Source organism: Thermobia domestica, chromosome 14, assembly GCF_964235325.1.
Source record: "Thermobia domestica chromosome 14, izTheDome1.hap1.1, whole genome shotgun sequence".
Lineage (NCBI taxonomy): Eukaryota > Metazoa > Arthropoda > Insecta > Zygentoma > Lepismatidae > Thermobia > Thermobia domestica.
The window spans coordinates 143,746,030-143,765,723 of record NC_137467.1 but is presented as its reverse complement, the minus strand read 5'-3'; the positions used below and the strand labels follow the sequence as shown (position 1 = coordinate 143,765,723).

Sequence of the window (19,694 nt, the reverse complement as noted above, 5' to 3'; positions counted from 1 at the left end):
ATATATATATATATATATATATATATATATATATATATATATATATATATATATATATATATATATGTAGGACTATGCATATTTCACTTTTGATTAACTGTCTTTGTTGTTCGTATGACGCTAACCTTACAATTTTCACAATCTCTTCCATGTCAATGAAAATGCACGGTCCCAAAAATCGCATTTTCGTATTCAGCAATACGTCTGGCAGGCAAAGAATCCAAATACAGGTTTCACTATATCTTCATGTAGATACGTTTCCTTAGCTTTGATCCACTTAGTCTTTAAAGTTCGCTGTTTCCGAAATTTACACAAAAATGTCTTCTTATTTTATTATAACAATTATAAGTCAACACAAAAACAACAATTGTTACGTTTCATAAGTACCATATTTCTTTGGAGCTCTCTTCATGCTTGAACCATACATTCCAAAATTGTAAAATTTCACGTCCAACTTACAGGTTATTTCATGTTAATGCGATTCTATGCTCGTCCTAAATCCAAATCTATTTTAAAAATCAATCAATCAATCAAATCCGTGGTTTTCGGGGTCGCTTAGATGAACAGTGACACTCCTGATGCCTTTAATCCCAAATTCAGCCCCGCAACTTAGAGGACGGGGAAGATATATATAATGATCGATATCAGTATCGAATCCATAGTTTTCGGGGTCACTGAGACCAACAGTGACATTTCCGATGCCGTTTAAATCCAAATTCACCGCTTTATGTCCAAAATGGATATTCTGCTAGTACCTTATGTATCACACACGAAATAAAGAATTATTATTTTAAAAAAAAGTTCTATATCAGTCTACAAGATGATATGGAATTAGGACGACAATTGTTATTCGCTGTAATTAATTCAATTTTTAAGTACTAAATTAAACACATGTTTCTGTTTAATATTGAATAAATAAATAGTATATTACGAGGGAGGAATTTTTTTCGACGTCCGTTAAGCCGCTGGAGATGGCGAAATGCGGATAAGCCAAACATGCCCATTGAAGGTCACCCTCCATACCAAAAGAAAGATTATATCCTTCAATCATTGTGCAGCAAGAAGGATGAAAACATACAGATTGGAATCGAAGCGCCCGTCAAGTATGAACTACGTGATGTAATTCAATTTCTCCAGGCAGTTGTTGAGTTCCCCGTAATTCCAAGATCAGGCTATATTTTATCCTTTTTACTAACCACAAGATTGGTCTTCTGCCATGGATTTCCACGCATGTCTCCTCTCGTCCTTTACGATGGTATCGCTGTAATACTTGTGCACAAAGCAATTACTTACCAGAGAGGATCAGAAACTAAGGTTACAAGGGAGATATTTCTAGAATTTTGTCTGTTATAGAGGAATGAGGAGTGTGCGGTAATTTTAATATATGGAGTTGGCAACTGTGCAGTTTTAGCCACCCGCTACCTACGGCGTTACTTGTTGGAAAACACAAATGGCGACTAGTTCAGGAAACTGGTCTCGCGAAGAAATCCGCTCAGTTGTTTGATTTCTGTCGGTGAAACGTGTAACCAAGGCTCACATTCACCGGCGGCCGGTAGAGGTTTACGGAGACATTACAATCTCTTCAGCATGTCACAAAATGGCGTCAAAAGTTTGCGGCTGGTAGAGAAAACGTCACCGACGAGGAGCGCAGTGGCCGACCAAGCACGTCATCAACAGATTTCAACATAGCTGGGACATCACCGACCACCCTCTCTACAGCCCGGACCTCGCTCCAATCGATTTTAACCTATTCCCGCACTTGAAGAAGCACCTAGGAAGCCGTCCCTTCGCTTCAGATGAGAAGGTGAAACACTTCGTGGCAACGTGGATGAACACGCAAGGACAGTATTTTTACCAGGAGGGAATCTTCAAACTCATCCCAGGATGCAACAAGTGCCTCAAGCGATATGGAGACTATGTCGAAAAATAACCTAATGTATGTACTATCTGTTGGCTGTATAAAATAATATATACATGTTTTACTGCAGGTTTAGTAACGTTACTTTCTGATCACCCCTCGTATAAAGTTCCCGTCGTATTCTTTATTTATTCGACGATGAAATACGGCTGTATTATGGTCTTCCAATGGTATTCGATACGTTTTTAGGCTCTGTACTCCACAATCATTAAGGTTTTTTTTTTTTTTTTTTTTTTTTTTTTTTTTTTTTTTTTTTTTTTTTTTTGCATGGGAATGTGCGACTTATAATGAACAGAGCTAGCTTATCAAAGTTTCACAATCTCACATGGTTTTCCTCTGGTGCTTAACGGAGATTGAAAAGAAAACATCCCTCGTATTTGTCTACCTTCCGTATTAACTGTGAAACATGCAGAATTATAAGGCACATGAAAACAAAAATCACTGAATATCGTACAGGATGACTTTTATTAGGGAACCATAGAGTAACAAACATCTTTTTTTTTAACAAACAAATGAATCAATCACACAATATACAACCAAACAATGCCCCAAATACTCTACAAATTACGGAGTGCAATTAATGAGATTGTTCGTTCTTTAAAAAAACGTCGATAAATACTCGTGCAATCAATTTTTTTTAAAAAAAAAACAAACGCTCCAATCACCATTTGATTTTTCGGTGCCATCCACCTCACACCCGCGATGTAGTATACGCAGCAGGGAACTTGAATTTGTGTTCCCCGTAAGCTAAGACATTTGGAAGAAGTCCAGCGTTAGGTATGACGTTCCATGATAATACTAGGGTTACGTTATCATTCCCCCTGAAAATACAGATACGTAAATAAGAAAGACGCAATATCATAAGTGATCAAGAAATATGGTTATACGCTGACATTTATTTAATTTAGAGGAACGGAATAGTGGCATTTGACAGAAAAAAAAAAACGTTGGTAGAAAACTACAATATTCCAACAATAAATACTCGCCATAGTAAGAAAATTTGTGGCGTGTGATTTCATTGGCACCTGAATTGAATGATCTGCATCTTCTCCAGTCCTAACCACCTAACATTACTGCCTCTGGAGATATGTCGAAAGCTCGAAAATCAAAAGATTAAACGCTTACGTTAACACATTAAAAAGACATTTACACTATTCTTACAAAGTTTACCACTTTCGGCACCAACGCGTAATATGTAAGAATGGTAACGAAGAACAGTTAGAAACAATAACACAGAATATGGTAAATACTAAAAAGTTTACTATTAGCACACGTCTTTCAAATACCACTATTAAGTTCCTGATAACATACCATTAGATCAAATCTGTACCATATTTATAATTGAATTAAAACTAGACCCTTTGTAACTATTGTTTTGTGTTACGCATACACATTTCACATTTCTGAGAAAAAAAAAAAACACGATATTGTATTTGGTCTAGGAATTAATTCGTGCGGTTTTACAAAAGATGGCGTAACTAGCTTATTGTCCCATAGTTTCGTTGATCCAAACATGCGTTGAAAACTACTGTCATTGAGCATCTTGTTTAGTATATGTCAGTTGCTTGAAGCGGAAACAACAACATTTTTTCTTCAACTGAAAATGGCGCATTTTGTGCCTGATAAAGTGTTTTTGCGGGGAGTTATTCTTCATTGCTTTAACATGAAGAAAAGTGCTACCGCAAGTAATCATATTTTAGTGGAAGTGTTTGGTGACCATGCTCTAGCTGAGCGAACGTGTCAGAAGTGGTTTGCACGGTTTAAAGGTGGTGATTTCAGCTTGGAAGACCAAAAGCAATTTGGACAGCCAAAAGAATTTGAAGATGAAGAATTGAGAGCATTGCTTGATCAGGATTAGTGTCAAACGCAGGACGAACTTGCAGAAGCATTTGGAGTTGAGCAAACAACAGTTTCCAAATGTCTCAAAGCCATAGGAATGATTCAAAAGATGTCTTATTGGGTTTCACATGAATTGAAAAGAAAGACGTTGAAAGAAGAAAAACCCTTTGCGAATTGCTGCTTCAAAGACAGAAAAGGAAGGGATTTTTGCATCGAATTGTAACTGGTGATGAGAAGTGGATTCATTACGAGAATCCTAAACGAAAAAAGGCCTGGGTGAAGCATGGTGAACCACGTCCTTCACAACCGAAACGAGATATTCATTGTGCAAAGGTTATGCTGTATATATGGTGAGATTTGAAACGTGTGGTGTACTATGAACTTCTGAAACTTGGTGAAACTATTAATGGACACCGCTATCGACAACAATTAATGCGTTTGAAGCAAGCTCTGGCCTGAAAACGACCAGAATGGAATAACAGGCATAATAAACTTATTTATCAAGATGATAACGCTCGACCACATGTCGCAAAACCGGTCAAAACCTATTTGGAAAATGTCGGATGGAAAGTGTTACTCCACCCGCGATATTCACCAGACACTGCTCCGTCTGACTACTACTTGATCGATTGCATGAATAACGATTTGATTGGACAGCGGTTCACTTCTTCAGAAAATATCGAAAAATGGATCTTTGATTAGATTGCGTCAAAAGATGAGGAATTCCTTCGACACGGAATCCGTAAATTGCCTGAAAGATGGGAGAAAGTAGTGGCTAGCGATGGACAATATTTTTGTTAACGTATTCATTTACCTTGTTTTTGAAATAAAGCTTCAATTTTTATTAAAAACCGCACGAATTAATTCCTAGACCAAATAACATCAGTGTCTTTTCACGACCACCATCAACCACGTGAACAAGTGTACAGCGATTATTCTGATTCAAAAGGATTACCAGGAATTGAAAAATGAAATGAAATCTTTCAGTTTAAGTCCTACGACCATGCCCTTTAGGCTAAGGGAGATGGATGATTAATGCAAGTGAACCATTATGAAAGAATTGGTGGAATGAAATGTGGGAGGAAACGGGAGTACTCCGAGAAAACCTATGGACACGATGTTATCCACCAAAAACTTACTTGAACGGGAATCGAACCAGGGACCCCGCGCACTCGAGGTAAGTGCTTTACCACTGAGCCACCGTGCCCCTTTATAAGAAATTGAATCATACAGTTCGGACTACTTCATGGCCATCACTAAAAAACATCATTCTTATAACAGATTTGTAACAGAATGCAAGGGTACAAAAAAATGTTCACGGAGCAAACGTTCGTTTTCTCGTATTCAGATAATCTATAATTTATACCTCAATTTACCACGACAAATCCGTTTATGCAAAATAATGCTACGCTTCACATCATTTATGTTCTTTTGAATTTCTTTTTAACATGATGTTTGGTAATTGCGCTGCTTCCTAATTACTATTAGAATTCCTTTCCCTTCTCTGATCTTATTATACTTTTTTCTATACATATAATAAATAATAATAAAATAAATAAATTAAATAAAAGAAAAGGGAAATTTGAAAGAAGTTATGAAAATGGGGTTGCGATTGGTTTAACTGTACATTAACATCAGTGACGACACGTGCTGCAGTCATAACAAACAAAACCATATTAAAAACACACAATAATCTTACTAGAGGAAAATTGATCCTAAATGAAGTAATATAAAACGGTAAATTGAAATTAAATGTGGTGTAAACTAGTGCTGCACTACTTTCAATAAGACAAATCATCTCTCTTACTTTATTAAAGTTTCAAATTTTGCTACGCACAAGCATTGGAAGTCTTATAGAATGGCTACATTTGTTTGACAACAGTTATCATAGTACACACGGTAAGAGAGATGAAGAGTTTTTGGGAATCGATTTAGCGTCCCAACAATGGAGCCATCTATTCCATTAACTCTTCAAACCAGAAGTGATATAAATTAACCTTTTCCGGTCTCAACGTTGACCGCCATACAACAAATACGGTAGCAATCGGAATCGATTCAGCTCTGAAGAAAACATACCATCTTTACTTACAACTTTCTACTAAACTGGAAATGGTAGAAATTTATTACCACTTTCGGTTTCAATATTGATTTCCACAGACCATAAACAGTAAGACAGAGTTCGTATTTGCTTTCTGATATGGATTCAATATATAAAGTGTTTCCGGAAAGTATCGGAACTGGTCTCATATGTTACACATTTTTTTGACACCTGTGTACAATGAACTAGAAGTCTTCAAAATATGCGTCTTGATCATCAATATGCCGTTGCTAGCGCTTTTTACAAATTTCAAAGGCTTCCTGGAACTCGACAACTGGAACACTGTTGAGACACCTCGTCGAAGCTGCTTGTACCGCGTTAATTGTGTCAAAACGCTGTTCTTTCAGGACCTTCTTGATGCGGGAAACCAGAAAAGTCACACGGAGCCAGGTCGGGACTGTAAGGTGGCTGCGGTGACGCTGTCAAGTTGTTTTTGGCTAACACTTCGTAGACAACTAGCGACATATGACTGGGCGCATTGCTATGGCGGAGTGTCCATTGGTCGGCGATCTCCGGTCACACTCGGCGAAGGCAATCCTTTAAACTGTGGAGCAATGCTGCGTAAAGTTTACCGGTGGTGGTCTATCCAGCAGATACAACTCACTGTTTACTAATCCTTTCGCGTCGAAAAACACAATGAGTATGAATTTGACACGCGACTTCCTCACGTGAGCTTTCTTCAGTTTTAGAGAGTGCTTCGTGTGCCACTCTGCACTTTGTCGCTTTCTTTCAGGCTCATACTCGACGATCCACGTTTCGTCACCTGTGATAACATTATCTAAACAATTTGGATCCTCTTCCAAATGTGCAACCATTTCTGGAGCAACAGCCACATGCCGTGCCTTCTGATCGTCAGTCAAGACTTTGGGCACAAGTTTCGCGCACACTTTTTCATGTTCAGCGTTTTTGTGATTACCTCGTGCACAATCCTTTTCAGCAAATTTAACTGCTACGGCAATCAAGCCCACACTGAGCGGACGGTCTGCGTTCAACTGTTCCCACACTTTCGGCACAGTGTCTTCATTTTGACTCGTTGAGGGACGTCCAGTGTGTTCATCATCTTTAACCGCTTCATGGCCATCTTTGAACATTTTGTGCCACGTGATCCTGACACAGGCGTGCCCAACGTGGGTGCCATGGGTGCCTTGGCACCCCCATTAGACAATTTTTTTTTATGTAGAATTATTACAAACTAAGAAGAGATTACGTGTAAATTATTTCCCGTCTGCATGTGTACCGTGCGTCGCCGACGCAGTGTCGGGAGCAATGACGCTATCTTTTCTGAGGGGAAGGACGACATTCCATATGGTGATACTTCAGATCTGGCACCCACATTCCCAATGTCCTGCGCACGCTAGTGGGTCCTGATAAACCTCACGGATTATACTACACGTTTCCGTAGCAGATTTGCTCAGTTTGACACAGAACTTGATCGCATAACGCTGTTCTATAGGTCACTCCCTTTCACTTTCCCGAGGTTTCGAGAACGGCATACACACGCACTTGCTACAATCTGTTCAGCGACTCGAAATCTACTGCCGGCGGTTACTTTCGCAATCGATTCAGCGTCCCAAGAATAGGTTCAATCTCCTCTGTTAACTTTCTATTCGAACCAGAAGTGATTCAAAGTACCGGTAGTCATTTTCGGTTTCAACGTTTATCCCCCCATAGAACGAAAACGGTAACAGATAGCGATCTTCTATTTTTATTTATTTATTTATTTTTTGCAAACAATTTAGTGTCTCAAGAGAACCTACAATGACTATCCCGAACACTATCAAAACCGGAAACGGTTCAAATTTAATATTACTTCCGGTTTCAACACTAATTTCCACAAAGCAAAAACGGAGAGAGATATCGAGATGCGGTTTTCTGCAGTCGATTCAGAGTTACAAGAATAGGTTCCATCTTCTCCATTAACCATCTATTTAATTCGGAAGTGGCTCAAGTTAACGAGTTCCGGTCTCAACCTTCATTGCCATAGAACAGAACAGTAAGGAATAGAGAGTAATGGCTTTTGGACATGGATTCAGTGTACGAGGAACTGGTTCTATCTTTGATCTTATTAATTTATTGCAACCAGTAGTTATAGATGTACTACTTCGAGTTTGAGTATTGAATTCCCACAGTTTGGAAGTATATCATAGTTTCACGCTGTGAAACGAAATTTACTTGTTTTAATATTGAGTTTTGGAAGTTTCATTCTAATTTAACGCGCCTCAAAAAATATTTCTTTCAATCTCTGATTCTGCACGGTGTGAAACTTTTTTTTTTTTTTTTTTTTTTTTTTTTTTAACGTTTGGACAATTGCGAAGCAGCTTCTTTGTCATCTCGTGATTCCCTTAGATGTTTCTTCAGTCTGATGTTAATATTCCGTTTAGTTTTACCAATATAAGTATCTATGCAAGAGCAAGAAATCATGTAATTCCCACTCAGGGGAATTTTTATCAACAAAATATCTTTTGTATTGACTGAAAGACCTATCTTAATCCTTAGGTGGTATCAGGTTTTAAAGTTACGTTTCTTGCAATTTTTCGTAGTCTACACAACACGCAAATAACGGAAAAGAAACTCATTTACACTTGTTTATCTTATTTTTTAATTTTGCCATTTTCTTCAACTTCCTACAATACTAAATGCGTTTTGCTGTCCCCCTGCCATAGTAAGCCTATTGTATCTATTCCAGAAAAGGGAGGGTCACAAAGCTGCTCCGCTGAGATCCGAACGAGACATCTGTGTTTGCATTTGATATGTTATAACTAGACGAATCCCAAAGTTATACGTGCCACAGGGCGGGATATCGTGAGTTATAAGATATTTTGTAATATAAAAGCTACAAAAAATTACCTGGCAGAATAGTTTGAACAGAGTCATTTGTTCGAAAACTGTTGGGTAAATGGAAAACTCGGTGAATACGTATTCTAGCATTTTCAAGGACACTTTTTGGGGTAAAAAAAAAAAAAAAAAAAAAAAAATGTCTCAGGGCCCCCGCAGGGTCCTACTCAAAATTTTCAAATGGCAAGGGAGGTTATGTACCACGTCGTTCGAAAGCTGTTGTTAAATGAAAGAAGATGGAATAAGTCTCGACTTTCTACGACAACCCTGTGCAAAATGGCGGCGGGTCAAAATGTAAACAAAATCTTAGGATTTAGGATTTAGAGTTCTGGGCTTTCGGCATCTAAGGCCATTTAGCCCGTCACGATTTGAGGGATGACGTCCCTCGGCGAGCACACAATCCGGGGAAAGGGAAGGAAGAAAGGACTGGGGAGGGAAGGAGGCGGCCTGGGACCTATAAGTTAGGTACCACCCCAGCATTTGCCTGGTGTGAATGAGGAAAACCCAGGAAAACCTCATTCAGGGTGGCTGGCCTGAAAAAGCGTTTTACACTTTTTCGACCGAGTGACCCCACCGGGAATCGAACCCGGGACCGCTCGCACCGAAGGCGAGAGCGTTAGCGACTACGCTACGCGGGGCCACGTAAACAAAATCTTAATTGAAAATATATGGCCACCTTGAATCCAAGATGGTCGCTTAAAACCTATATCAAAACGATAGGTATACCAAACTGCTGAAGCTAGGAAAAACAAATTTGGCATGAATTTGATCAGTAGGTGACGAAAAGATGCGAAATGTTAAAAAAAAAACGCTACATATTGAGTTCAAAATGCTGCACTATGTATTCAACGTATGTCCAGCTCAAACCACTGGTGTTGGAGAAGCGAAATGTGGTATTTACGTTTATGATTAATAGCAGATATCCACAAAATATCAAAGAGTATAATCTGTAATCTAATATGGCTGCCAGCGTGAAAAATGAGTTTGTATATCAATATGCTATTTCTTGGATATTGCGACAAACAAAGTTTGCGCAGCTCGATGTACTGAAATGATTTACACGTGGTTTGGTACTTCTCTCCAATTTCGTAAATGATATATATATATATATATATATATATATATATATATATATATATATTTTTTGTATATTTGGTATTGCTTGAAATATAGCGAGGAAAACAACGAATGGCATACAAATGTAACCATCACGAATTCTTTACAATAGAGCCCCCAACTTGACTGGTTGAGCAAGTCCTTCAGGTATGAACTACGTATGACAAAATTAGAAAAATACCCAAAGTATTCAACTTTTGTTTAGCAGTACGAATAGTAAGTCATAGTTGTGTCTTTATCGCATATTCGTAATATTCACGTAAATGATATCAAGAGAACCATGACGAACGTGACTTAGGAACCAAACATATATGTGTTGTTACGGAATGAAATGATAAGTGAAGTGAATCGAATTCAATTGTTCTTTAGTCTTCTTATTGCTTCTAAATATATAATACAGAAAAATAGAGATTTAGATTTGTACTGTTATGAATGACAGATTTTAAGCGGCCATGGATTTTCAATAAAGCTTTTGTTTACATTTTGACCCACCGCCATTTTTCACAAGGTTGTAATAGAAAGTCGAGATTTGCTCCATCTTCTTTCATTTAACAAGAGCTTTGAAACGATGTGCTACTTAATTTATCTTGCCATTTGAAAACTTTTTAGTTGGACCCCACCTCGGATCCTGTGGGGGCCCTGGGACAAGATGTTTTAACTTAAACCGTTGTACTTTGAAAATAATGCCACACTGACTTTCCTGTTTTCACATTTGTCTCACCGTTTCCGATTTATAGGGGTAGTCATAGACTTTCCAATTAAGTCTTTTTATTTACATTTTGACCCGCCGCCATTTTGCATAGGGTTATAGAGAGTCGACACTTGCTCCATTTTCTTTTATTTTACAACAGCTTTCAAACGATGTGCTACTTAACTCCCCTTGTCATTTGAAAATTTTGAGTAGGACCCCGTGTGGGACCGTGAGACGAAGTTTTTATCCCAAAAAGTGTGTCCTTGAAACTGATGGGATACGTGTTTGCCGAGTTTTCCATTTACCCAACAGTTTCCGAACAAATGACCCGGTTCAAGCTATTCTGCCAGCTTGAAAGGGGGTGCGGTGGCTCAGTGGTAGAGCGTTCACCTCCGGTGCTTGGGATCCCTGGTTCGATCCCAGCTCGCGCCGTGTGGACTTTGTGGTGGACAAACACCGTGCTCGTGAGTTTTCTCGGGGTTCTCCCGTTTCCTCCCACTTTCTTCATTCCACCATTTCATTCCTTTCTCATAATCACCGCCTCCTTTAGCCTAACCGGCATAATCGTGGGACGTAAAACTGAAAGATTTCATTTCATTTTTTTTGCCAGCTTGAACCACGTTAAGTTGTAAGTTCACGTCTCATATAGCCTCGTTGCTAAAAGAGATGGTAAACTCAAAAAATTAAATCGAATCAACCAAAATGTAAATGTTTGTGACGCTATAACGTCCTTGGTTTGCAACAGTGAATGACAAATTTGCTACAGAAAAGTTTTCGTTTAACATATAGATTTGAAATATGAAATAATCTGACGTAGTGCCATTTGAACAAAAAATATATGTTCGGTCGGCAACACTGTTAACCTGGTGGTATCACCGAGTATGTCAAACAGTATGTCTCTACCGATAAATGCATGGTACAAAATTTCAGTGCTTTTTGTCTTTTTAAAAGTTACAAGAGTGTATCAAGATAAATGTTCCACTTTGTATATATATACACACAGGGTGACTGATAATTCGACTATTCCTTGAAAGATGTTATTCTACAACTTATTTGGAACAAATTTGTCCCTATGAACCGGGGGTCGCAAATCAGTAGTTTCGAAGAAATTTGCAAGTTCGTTATTATTTTGAGATTTGCCTATTTACAATGAAAAACAGCGAATTGTGCACAATTACTCCTCTCTGACAACTAAACATACGTTTCTAATATCTGATGAATGAAATACTACTGATAGAAAGTTACCTGCAAGTAAGACAAAGAGCAAACCCTTTTTTTTAAAAAAAAATAAAGAAAAAGGTCGCTTTATATCAGAGCGATTACTCAAAAAAATATCAGGACACTTGGCATAAAAATTTCTAAAATGACTATTTCACTTTTATAATCTTTCCACAAAAGTACGAATGTTATGAAGATTCAAAAGAGGCAGAAAAACAACACGAGTATCTGAAGGATATGCACTGCCTTGGAAGAAATTTACACTTTGATGAAGACTACAGTTGACAATTCGGCAATAAAAAAGTAACTTCACACAAATTAAAGGTAACAATTTTAATTTCATTTATTTCATGCTACGCATAAAATCTGAGACTTTCGTCAGAAAATCAATATTAAGTATTGGTATTGGTATTTAAATCACGAATTCCCTACCCTACTGGCATCATTTAAATAATGCCCTGGTATTAAGACTTTTGAAGTACGTATAAAGAATGGTAAATTCTTTAAGGCTTCGCAGAATGCGTGCTCGGGATTCCGCTTATCTGGTAGGCATTTAAATGCCGAGTGTGTATTCGGTACCCGGCTTGAAGGGTTAACACAGAATATCAAAATTTACCGACAAAACTACATAACCAAAATAACGCTATTAGAAAACAAAAATACAATACAAAAGTAGAAAGATAACAACTATCACGATGTATTGATAATGAACAGCAAACCTATTTCTTCCAAATACTGTACACTTCCAAATTTACGTTTGTGTGATACATTAATGAAATTTTACTTCATTCTTTTGTTCTTATGATACGCCAAACATTTTGCGAGGAGTATATGTTCATATGACACATTACCTTAACCCGTTTCCATCATCCCAGAAGTAATATTTTGTGTTGACGTTTTTAAAATCCAGCACAGCATTCTCCCCTCGCTGGATTATCTTGTCCCATAAAACCACCTAAAAATAAATAAATTAATAAATTAGCAAAAGTAAGTACATCTAATCTTCTCAATACCTAACTTATACGAGACGGACTGTAAAATATCCCAATCACTGCTCAAGCTTTAAATTAAAGTTCCAAGATCTCACAAAGTATTGAATCCGGGAGAATGTAAATAGTCATCTCTTTTATGCACTTTTTCCCCCCTCTTCCAATAACTTGAACTTGATTTGCAACCTTTATTAGTCAACATCGTTTTCTGTAAGTATGCAAAGAAATTTATTACATTAAGGTAGTTTGCAGGGTGAGTCAAAAGTCCTACGACAGTCTTCTTTCTCTGAAATGGAGATGTAGGCCGAGTTTATCACTGTACATTGGGATAAAAGCCCTACCTTGATGGTCCCTATCTCAAATTTTTAAAATAGAATGGAAGTCATGTGGAGTATCAAATGACAAATCTAGCCAAATTCCTCTCACAGGGTGTCTACTAAATGTCAGTTTTAAATCCCAGGTCTATTTATACTATTTTCCAGGTTTTATATTTTTTTAACGAAGAAAAGTTGTTATTGTTAACAGTCCCCATCAGAAGGATAGTAATAAAAGCAAGCAGAGCTCCCACCTTTAATTTACATATGATTCATATCCATTGGTAGTAGTGATTTTTTAACATCAATTACACGAAAAAAAATTAATTTAAATCCTACGAATATGTTAATTTATATGATTACATGTTATGTATAATCTTCTTGCATAACGAATGGCAGTTCTTCTACCTCTATAGAGATAAAAGGAAACCCAGTCTTGCAGGTCACTAATGTGGGTTTTGACTTTATTGAAGTTTGATGTTTCAGGTGTATTTGTTTTCAATGTATCAACATAAATATTTAAGCTAGGAATCATATGCATTATATGATAGATCGCTCTTGAATTTTCCACTTATTTAATAGAGCAGAACTTGAGAGAAAACGTTTGTGTTCCTGAGTCTGTAATGAAGCCTGCCACTCTAGATAGAAAGTCCTTGAATAAATAGTAAAATGATCTCAAAAACTCATTTATTTTCCAGCCATCTCTGGTTGTGCAGCCTTGAAAGCCCCTTAATACGAACATACATATTCTCTACTCAGAAAGGTCTTCGAGTTGCTAAGAAATTTCAAATTAACGTTGGGGTCATCAAAAGAAACTTGTGATAACTTAAAATAATCGAGACTTTTCCTTGAAAATGTTTAAAAATGTATTTAGCAATACTGGGGAGCACAATGACTACGTCGCGGCGACAGTTTTTTTCGATATTCTGAAAACGAACTACTAGGTCCGTCGTAAAGATACAGTTAGGCTTTCACCGTGAGACACCGTGAAGTAGTCACAATTGCGTAGGTTATGAAACAATATTTACTAGATATACGGACTCAATCCAAAAGTAGTCTCGTCACTTAACCTACTGTGTTTGTGTAACTGGGTTTTTAAAAGCAATTTCACAATCAGGGAACATTAAGGGAAAATTCGATAGCATAGCTTGGATTCTGGCAGACAAATGAGTTGTAATCTTATTTCATCGCCTGATCTTTGATTATGTACTTGTTCAACACACCACTAGCTTCTGTTAGCTAGTAGCATCGTCACCCTTTTCCGTAACAACAGATTTAGATGTTAGAATGCAGCTACCTGTTCCATAGAAGCAGAAGATTTGGTACTAGTACTGCACGAAAACTGTAAAATACCAGAACTTGAACACTCTGCACTAACAGCTATTTTACTTTTCTTTCTCTCTCTCCTCATGAGACTTTAACGAGCCAACTCCCCCACCTGAAATGTCAAATTAGTTTTACATGGTCTGCGTCTTGAATGAAATGGGTAAGCTTAATAGCCCTTTTCCACAGGCCTTTCGAAATGTAGTCTTGCTTTTCCCCATTTTAAAACCTGGGAAATCAAATATTGGTGTTGCTATACCTTCTTCAATATATGTAAATCAAAATGAGAAAGAAAGCTTCCTATAACGAATGGGATGTACCTGTAACAAAAACGGTATTTTGAATTGGCACAAAAAAACACCGATAGAAATTTCACCTGAAGATATTCCACATCTGTGGAAACCTTGCCACAGTAAAGAAATAATAAATAAATAAAATGAACGTGTAATAAGCAAATGGAAGCAGTGACTCAGCTCAGATATCACTGTGGTCGCCATCCACATACTCTCAAAACATAAGCCCCTAAGGAGAGTGGACACGTGTAGTGAAAATGGTAACTCTGAGAAAAATTCAACTTTCTGCTTAAATTCTAAGCTTCTTTCAGCTAAAAATTCAAATTCCAGGTTTTTCATGTTATCTGTTGTCATTTGAGAAAACTTAGTATATGCAGAACTTAGTAGTTGTTTTCTGCCCATGTATTTAATCTTCATTGAAGGACAGCATAACATCAATTAAAGATTTCTACAGCTATTCATAAAAAGAATTAAGAAATTATCCAGTTGTGTATGTTTCGAAAAAAAAAATGCCTTCCTCAGCACAAATTCTTTCTGAAAACACGTTTTCTGTCGAAATACATCCAACTGATTTCTTCTTCAGAATATGATTGCTTTCCTTAATACATGTAGTTTTTCATAAAATTATACTTTTCCCTAAATATTCTTCTTCATAAGCACTAACTGGTATTATACGTAGCTGACTAAAAATAATTTAAGAATTATCAACAATAATAATTAAATGTAATTAACGAGATATATTTAAACAGACAGTGTTAGTTTTCTGACAGGATATGTGCTGAGGAAGGCTAGAAATTATTTGTCGAAACGTAAACAATTGACTAACTCTGGATGCTTTCAGGGTACGGATTTCTTTTAATTATAAATATTGAGTATGTAACCTATTAAGTCATAAACAACAAATTTCAGAGCTATTTGTGGAAATTAATACGCATAAAAAGACTCAAACATTCTGAAACATTCTATAAGAAAAACGTTATCGCAACAAGTTTGCACTATTACGAGTACCCGCATTAAAAAGAAACAAATTCAACAGAACGTACTCAATATATAAATTTTTTTCAAACATTAAGAACATAAAAGCTTATACAATTCAGTAAAGAAAAGTTTTATCCAACACTTTTTTTTTATTAATGTAATAAAGTATGATAAAAATCAGTAATAAAGTAAGATCTCTGTTAACCCTTGCACTACCTAGGTATTTCTTTGTAACGCAGACTAACAAGGGGGAGGGGGTCAATTTTGTGGCCACCTGTTAATATCAAATATAACTTGAAGAAGAAACAAATTAGAAAACTCTTACAAAAATCTACAGAGACTGAAGTGAACAGTACACACAGGATAAGACTAACAATTATTTATTATGCTGCCATCTAGGAGTGACACTTCTAAATGTCAGTCACATCTACTTTGTGCCTACCAACTTAAAATAGCAAATATACGAGACATACTAACGTGAAACCCTCAAAATGAACAGTACACGGGATAAGACTAACTGACAAACTCAGAAAAGGCGGAATATAGCTATTTACTATACTGCCATTTAGGAGTGACACTACTAAGTGTCAGGCATATCTCCTACCAACGGGGAATACTTGCGGCCACCAACTTAAAATAGCAAATTTTATGACACACACTAACGTTCAATTTGAACCACCGTAAGGTATTCGCTTTAGCTAAAAATGTTGAGCAATAACATATTTTCTTATAATTTTAAACGAACGATTGGAAGAATAATTTTAAAAAAAGAGAGAAAACTGTGGTAGGCACAAAGTACCCCCCTCCCGTTGGTAATCCGAGGGTTAAACTTTCAATACTGTGCACAACAAAGAAATTCCAAATATTTATAATTATTCTTATCAACTTTCAATTCTTTCGCAACCATTAAACAAGTCTTTTTCACCATGAGAACATCAGACCCAAGAACATGTGTGTTTAAAAAAAAATAGTGGCAAGTTTAGATGCAATGAAATTTCTTGTTTAATGTCCCACATTTATGTTCTTTAGGCTAAAGGAGAAGGATGATTGATGAAAAAGAATAATTATAAAAAGAACTGATCAAACTAGAATATGGGAGTAAACTCACTGTTCCTCCCACAAACTCAATGGCCTGGAATTGAACCAGAGCTCTTCGCACCAGAGGTGTTCGATCTACCACTGAGCCACCTTGTCCTGCTTGCATTATTTAAACTATACACTGATCAGCCAGAACATTGTGACCACCTACCGAATAGTCGGTATGTCCACCTTCACTACAGATACCAGCAGCGACGTTTCTTGGCATGGAGGTAATGAGATCTTGGTAGGTCGCTGGAGGGAGTTGGCACCATATCTGCACACACATAGGTCACCTAATTTTCTTATATTCCGGAGAGGGGGGCGATGCGCTCTGACGGCACGTTCAATCACATCCCAAGGATTGTGTTTGATTGGATTAGATCCGGCGGAGTCGGGGGCCACCACATCAATTGGAACCCGCCAATGTGTTCCTCGAACAACTCCCTCACACTTCTGGCCTTGTGACATGCGCATTATCTTGTTGAAAAATGCCACTACCGTTGGGAAACAAGTTGTCATGAAAGGGTGTACGTGGTCTACAACCAGTGTACGATACGCCTTGGCCGTCATGGTGCATTGCACGAACTCCACTGGACCTATGGATGCCTACGTAAATGTTTCCCAGAGCATAGTTGAGCCGCCGCCAGCTTGTCTCCGGCCCGCAGTACAGGTATCAAAGGAGCTGTTTCCCTGTCAAGGACGGATTCGCACTCTCCCATAGACATGAAGAAGGTATCGGGATTCATCAGACAATGCAACGCTTTGCCACTGCACCAAGGTCCAGTGGCGATAGTCACGTGTCCATTTCAGTCGTAGTTGCCGATGTCGTCGTGTTAACATTAGCACATGGATGAGTCGTCGGCTCGGAAGCCCATCGTTAGGGGTGTTCGGTGCATTGTGTTCAGACACACTTGTATTCTGCTCAGCATTAAAATCTGATGTTAGTTCCGTCACAGTTCGCCGCCTGTCTTGTTTTACCAGTCTGCCCAGCCTACGACGTCCGGCATCTGTAATGGGAGGGGAGGGGGCAACCTCTCGATGTTTGGACGTCGTTTCCCCTTGGTTTCACCACTTGTTGAAGACACTCATCACAGCACTCCTCGACAAGTCGTGCAGTTTCCGAAATGCTCGAGCCGAGCCTTCGGGCATTAAATCTACCCTCGATCAAACTCAGATAGATCGCGCGCCTTCCCCATTCTACACATGGTCAACTCACTGATACTACATGCACCGTACGTGTGTCTGACTAGCAGGCATTCCTCGTCAAGTGACGCTGCTATCACCTGAACGGGTTTATCTCGATAATAGGTAGGCGGTCATAATGTTCTGACTGATCTGTGTACATGTAAAGGACTTAATGTAAGTACAGGAAAGGATACCCACTGAACTATGTGAAACATCTTAATTACCACACCAATTTGCGAGTACTTACCTGATTTAGCTTATTATTTGGCGTCGCATATTCTGCAGTCAGGTATAAAAACAGTTGTTTCACATTCCAGTTGAATAACGGAGTTAAATGTAAGTTTAGATAAGGAAAATACATACAGTTTCAACAAATAAATAAAAAAAAAATCAATAATATACTTAAAACTTTAATTACTTCTATATCATTTTCTTTTAGTTTAACGTCGTACGATTATGTATAGAAGCTAAGGGAGACAGTAATGGTCAGATGATGAAAATGGGGCAGCCACGAGAGAATTCTCGCACACAGAGTTTGTTCACTATAAAGCCTACTTGGTGGAAGTTATTTTAATGAAGTATTTACTAATAGTTTCGCATCAGGTTTCAAACACAAAACAACAAAATACGTCGATATTTCGGGTGACAGATCCTCTATAAACAAGTAGGAGAAACAAATATACGTAAACACAAATTAAACAAAAGATATAAACACTGAGAATCATAACTTAGCTCAGTGTTGCTTTCAGATAGTTTTCCTGTGCTCAGTTTCTACACTAATGATATTGAGAAGTCAGAAAAAAAAATGAAATCTTTAAGTTAAGACGTCTCACGGGTAGACTAAAGGAGACTGTGATGATGAGAAACGAATGAAATGATGAAATCGAGAAAGTGGGAGTTGGATTTCATTTAATTCTCATTGGAATTCAATGAGAACCTCACTCTAAAGCGAATCCGTCGCTGGATGGATATATATAACTGGATCCAGTCGCGTGGTCCTGCAATCCAACTCTCCGACAGGTAAAACAAGAGTGGTGGTAAATGTCCTATACTACGAGGTTGATTTTGCATGAACCCGCCAATGCACCGGATTCGAGTCCCGGGCGTGATTTGAAACCTTCGTTAATCTTAAATCCTGACTTTCATAACCTAGATGTTGTTTAAGGACGCAAAATTCAAGAAACTCCGTCGGTAGTCAGTCATCAAGCAATGTCCAAATGTCGGTATCATACATTCATTTACTCATTTGAGAATATTTAATAAGTATTTTGTATAATAATATACTCTCTAAGCACCGTATATAATGTAAAGTGTTTCCATTCGAACTACATATTTATAACTATTCTACGAAAGCATACGAGTGGTAAAAATGAGGATCTGAACATATGAACTACTCACCCACAACCTTCTATTTAAACCACTACGCTAATTTTTGCTCTATCTCGAGGTTGGTTAAATATTTAGCATAAAAATGATCTTTCTGGTCAGAACTGTTGTCTGTGGATAACTACGAGTAAATTTGAGTCCCATGTCACGTAAAGTTATACATCCACTCAGTATTGAGAAAAGAAGTTAAATACCAAATCAATCAACAAGTAAGCTTCTGACGAATAACTAAATATTACAACTTTTGCAAAGTCATGCTTTTCCTTATATCAATCCTTTGTGTCCCTTGTGGCTATAAGGTTAGCCTACAAGTTTTTGGCACGGGAGACCAGGGTTCGATTCCCAACGATAGCACATGTGTTTCGGATCTCACGTTACGCTATCTCATACAGCTTCGGTGCTGAAAGGAAAACTAAACTCTAATCCAAACT

General features: G+C 37.7%; 1 protein-coding gene and 1 non-coding gene across 2 annotated transcripts in view; both read right to left on the bottom strand.

Moving 5' to 3' along the window:
• Window positions 1-2,364: 2,364 nt before the first annotated feature.
• Spase22-23 (Signal peptidase complex subunit Spase22-23) overlaps window positions 2,365-19,694 on the bottom strand; it is a 28,547-nt gene continuing 11,217 nt past the window's right edge. Inside the window, exons 3-5 of the mRNA XM_081738974.1 lie at window positions 18,125-18,213; window positions 12,567-12,670; window positions 2,365-2,739 (exon numbers count right to left, since the gene is read on the bottom strand). Of these exons, the coding sequence (XP_081595100.1) occupies window positions 2,610-2,739; window positions 12,567-12,670; window positions 18,125-18,213 (323 nt within the window). The 3' untranslated portion in view covers window positions 2,365-2,609. The remainder of the gene's footprint in view (window positions 2,740-12,566; window positions 12,671-18,124; window positions 18,214-19,694) is intronic.
• TRNAR-UCG (transfer RNA arginine (anticodon UCG)) lies at window positions 9,256-9,330 on the bottom strand. The gene has a single exon. It is a non-coding gene; the product is annotated as a tRNA-Arg (tRNA).